The sequence below is a fragment of the Micromesistius poutassou genome (assembly GCF_964030765.1).
Source record: "Micromesistius poutassou genome assembly, chromosome: 13".
Taxonomy (NCBI): Eukaryota; Metazoa; Chordata; class Actinopteri; order Gadiformes; family Gadidae; genus Micromesistius; species Micromesistius poutassou.
The window spans coordinates 14863880-14868614 of NC_140283.1; the positions used below are offsets into that span (position 1 = coordinate 14863880).

Genomic DNA, 4735 nt, shown 5'->3' on the forward strand with positions numbered 1-4735 from the left:
GCATAGAGCTCTAATGAACGCGCAGAGCTACAATGTCGGCTGAATACATGGTTTCAATGCTGAATAGTAAAAAAATAAAAACTGCTTATTAGGTGAGTAATTGCTTTCCCCACAAGAAAGTATAGGTTGTGACGAGAATGGACTGTAGTGGATGGAAATGTTATATTCAGTTTTCTGTACAAAAAGGTTTATTGACGAGCCTGGTCCCAGGTGAGGCTGGTTGGCGGTGCAGGTAATCGATGGGAGTATGTGTGGTCATTGAGCTGAGCTTAGAGCTAGTTAGAATTCCATTAGGGTGTCTTCTGGGCTTCTGCTGCAATGCCACATATAAGCATGTTGATCTAAAAAATAAAAAAAAAATAAAAACTCAAACAAACCCTTGTTTCTGCACTATATTGTTTGTGTAGGCTATTGATGTCTGTGTAACTTCTTCCAAAATGGTGTTGTTTATTGACGGGTGACAAGACGTCCATTTGATGTTAACCCAGAGTCATATTGTATCTGGTAATTACAAGTATTTTGTTTATGTCCAGCCCTTTTGGCTGGCCAGGACCAAAGTTTGTGGATAAACTTGTTTTTATACAAAATGCGTTTTTGGTTTCATCACTGAACATGCTATTAGTTAATACCTGTACCGCACTCTCCATGGGGATAGGAAATTAGAACTCAGTTTGGGTAAACAAATTGAAATAAATGTACTTGTTTTGTGCTTCCGATTACACTTGTGTGCTTGCATTGCTGGCATTTGCCGAAATTTCGGCTGGTATCAAAATCTTGGAGGTGCTAGAAGTACATCTTAGTTCTAAACACTAGCTGCGTGGGGGAAACTGAATGGAATTCCACATTCGGCAGCAATTCAGAAGCAAGATGGTCTCTGTGAATCAGTCCAATGGCTTATCACAGCCTCCCAGCTGGTGGCAACTTAGGGGCCCTTTAAGTGATGATGGGGGTCCTTTGGGGAATGATGAGGTCTAATGTGTGTCGCTCTCTGTGCTCCATGTGCAGGTTCCGCTGACAGTCAGACCAGCATGAGGCTGGTGTGGAAGTCCCTGGACAAGATGAGGTGTCTTCGGAAACGCTCCACCATCCCCTTCCTCGGCTTCCTCATCACCTTCCTCCTCTTCCTCAACCTCTACATCGAGGACGGATACGTGCTGGTCAGCAGCTCTTCTATTAGATGTTATACCACTGCATTGTTGAATACTGGATCCTGATTGGTCAATAACGTTCCAAGGGCAAGCATGATTTTTCGATAATGGGACGCCGTCACGCCGCTGGCGGTTAACTGTTCAAAATCAATCAATGAGCGATCGACGTAATAACAACGGTCAAATAGAACATCGAACAGATGTTTCCTTGACAATGGCAAGAACAACATGCTCAAAGCACCACAGAAAAAAAATATTAACAGATGGTTATTCCAATCGCTTCATGAATTTGACCCTAAAACTGAATTATATTTGTATGAGTAAACTGTAGTACACATTTACAAATGCCAAAAACATATTTTCAACAAAACATGTTTACATTTTCAGAATACGTTCCCGAGCTGGAAACATGCTGAGGATTTATTTCTTATTCATGATGAAACCCCACACGGTGATCATCGCACATTATCTGTATTTGTCGTTTGAATTATTAAGAGGTAGCTCATGTCTTCTGCACATTCGTGGCCCATTTAAAGTCTTGTGCGTTTGGCTCTCCAAACTGCCCAGAAGGATTTAAAGGATCTTCTTCCCGGAGCACACAACTCCAAAAAACATTAAGGATGTTCCTGACAAGTTAGAACACTGTTTCCCCACCTCCGGCTCTCAGGAGATGGCTGACTGAGAATATTTTCTGATATAATAAAATAGTCATTTTAAAGGTTTGAAAGGTCTCATAAATGTACAGACTTCCTAGCGATTTATAATCAATTTAAAGCCAAGAATCATCACTACTACTAAACAATGTGTGGTGTGATGTGTATATGTTGCACTGGTCCATTTAGTCTACTTTTTCAGAGCTAAAAATGGGATTATGTCACTAGTAAATCACCATGTTGTTGTCCCTCTGTTCCCAGGAGGAGGACAAGAGACAGCTACGGGAATCGTCAGCGCACCCCACCACCTCCGAGCGATACGGCCACACCTTTAGGGAGCTCACCAATTTCTCTGGAACCATCAATGTGACGTATCGCTATCTAGCCGGGACGCCTCTTAATCGCAAGAGTAGGTTTAGTTATTTTTTGGCCACTTCTAAAAGTTGGGTAAAAAAGTTAAATGTCATTATGATTAAACTGGAATTGCTGTTGTTGTTTTGCCAGCTAAGGGTTGAAATATGTCAACCATGCTGGGAAAGATAATTTTAATCTTATTGCTTTTATGGTTGAATAAAATGAACCAGGTTTTATTTCGCATACCATTTACAAACATTTACATTTGTCATTGTGACAGTAAATGTTTTTGTTTTTTTACAGAGTATCTTACCATCGGACTCTCATCTGTTAAGAGGAAAAGAGGAAATTACTTGCTGGAAACTATCAAGTCCATCTTCGATCAGTCCAGCTACGAGGAGCTGAAGGAGATTGTGGTCGTGGTCCATCTGGCCGACTTTGACCTGGTGTGGTGCGAGAACCTAGTGCAAGAAATCACCAGGAAGTTCGCCCACCACATCATAGCAGGGCGCCTGCTGGTCATCCAGGCTCCGGAGGAATATTACCCGTCTCTAGACGGCCTCAAAAGGAACTACAACGACCCGGAGGACAGGGTCCGGTTCCGCTCCAAACAGAACGTAGACTACGCTTTCCTTCTCAACTTCTGCACAAACCTCTCTGACTTCTACATGATGCTGGAGGACGACGTGCGCTGCTCCAGGAACTTCCTGACCTCCCTGAAGAAGGTGATCACCTCCAGAGAAGGATCCTACTGGGTGATGCTGGAGTTCTCCAAGCTGGGCTACATCGGGAAGCTGTACCACTCCAGAGACCTGCCACGCCTGGCCCACTTCCTTCTCATGTTCTACCAGGAGATGCCGTGTGACTGGCTCCTGATTCACTTCAGGGGCCTGCTGGCCCAGAAGGACGTGATCCGCTTCAAGCCATCACTGTTCCAGCACATGGGCTACTACTCCTCCTACAAAGGGGCCGAGAACAAGCTGAAGGACGACGACTTTGAGGAAGACTCCATAGACATACCGGACAACCCTCCGGCCAGTCTGTACACAAACATCAACGTGTTTGAGAACTACGATGCCACCAAGGCCTACAGCAGCATAGACGAGTACTTCTGGGGGAAGCCTCCGTCCACCGGCGACTTCTTTGTTATAGTCTTCAACAAGTCGACCAAAATAAACAAAATCAAAATCATCACCGGTTCAGACGATCGACAGAATGACATTCTCCACCGTGGAGCTCTGGAGGTGGGCGAGAAGCTGGTGGGAACCAAAAAGGGAAAACAGTGCACATCCTACATCACATTAGGAGAATTTAAAAATGGCCACATTGAGGTGCAAAACGTGGACCACAAAATTGCCTTTGACATTGAGTGTGTCCGTATTGTGGTGACAGCAAGTCAAAAAGAATGGCTTATCATTAGGAGTATAAGTTTATGGACTACACAACCCCCCAGCCAATGAGGGCTTGGCAATATGACTCACATAGGCAAATCTTTTTTTATTATTTATTAATTTAGGTGTTTTCTGGTTATTTATCAATTCATTGATGTTATTGTGTATTTATAAAATATTATTTGGATTGCAAAAAACAATCTTTAATTATTTTTTTTATACCCCCAGGCAAATGTATTATCTTTGGTGTTCAAATCCTTTGAATCATTACAAAGGACTGCTTTTACCTTGTTTGACCTTGAGGATTCATAAAAGTACTTTTTTTTTTTTTAGTTTTCAACGTCATTTGTTTATTTTTTCTTTCAAGTCTAGCCTCACTGTTCTGTTTGCAAGCAATTAGCCAGCCACAACTATTTAGAATTCATTTCTCAAGGAAGATAAAACTCCAGCTTTTCAAATTTAAAAATGCTCTGTGGTAAATAAGACAGAATTAGACCATTGAATAAATCTAAATAATTTAATAAACAAATTTATTAAAATATAAATAATATCTGGTGAATTGATGATGATTCTAGTCAGCGCTTTACACATTGAAAAGACGATAAATAATTGGCTGGCTATTGCCATCGAAATGATGAAGAGGATAACTATTATCTAGTGCTGCACTTTTGATCTTTCTTCTTTCTTTCTATTTTTGGGGCGAGTGGAGGGGACTTTTTCGTTCCCTTTCTACAGTGACAACCACTAACAGTATTGTGCTGATGGCCAGTCATTCATTCATGAGCGATCAAACGACTGCTGAAGTGCAGCCGCGGGGACGCCGCTCTCAGTGTGTGCATCCCTATTTGGCCTCGTAATTATTTCCATCCTTGGACGTCCACAAGGACGTTGCCTTGAATATTCATGCGTGTCGTATCTGACTCGCACAGCCGCTGCCTCTGATATCCCCGCAGGGCTGGCGTCTGTGGTGGCTGCTGCTGCCCGTGCGGCCCGAGATGTTTCCACCAGCAGTGCCGTGGTGCTCCGTCAGCAGCAGAAGACAACAGAACATGTTTGTTTTGGCTCTGTCTCCGGGATTGGATGTGCTAGGCAGCGTAGGGGTGTGTGTGTAGGACAGAGACACACACACGCACGCACGCACGCACACACACACACACACACACACACACAGACATAGACACAACCCTGA

General features: G+C 43.1%; 1 protein-coding gene across 1 annotated transcript; it reads left to right on the forward strand.

Annotated features, from left to right (window-relative positions):
• Positions 1-1028: 1028 nt before the first annotated feature.
• Positions 1029-3615, forward strand: mgat4c (mgat4 family member C; the record flags this gene model as incomplete). The annotated part of the gene is made up of 3 exons (XM_084476962.1): positions 1029-1157; positions 2063-2210; positions 2459-3615. The coding sequence occupies 3 exons, from the start codon at positions 1029-1031 to the stop codon at positions 3613-3615; spliced, it is 1434 nt and encodes a 477-aa protein (XP_084333088.1).
• Between the last annotated feature and the right edge of the window lie 1120 nt (positions 3616-4735).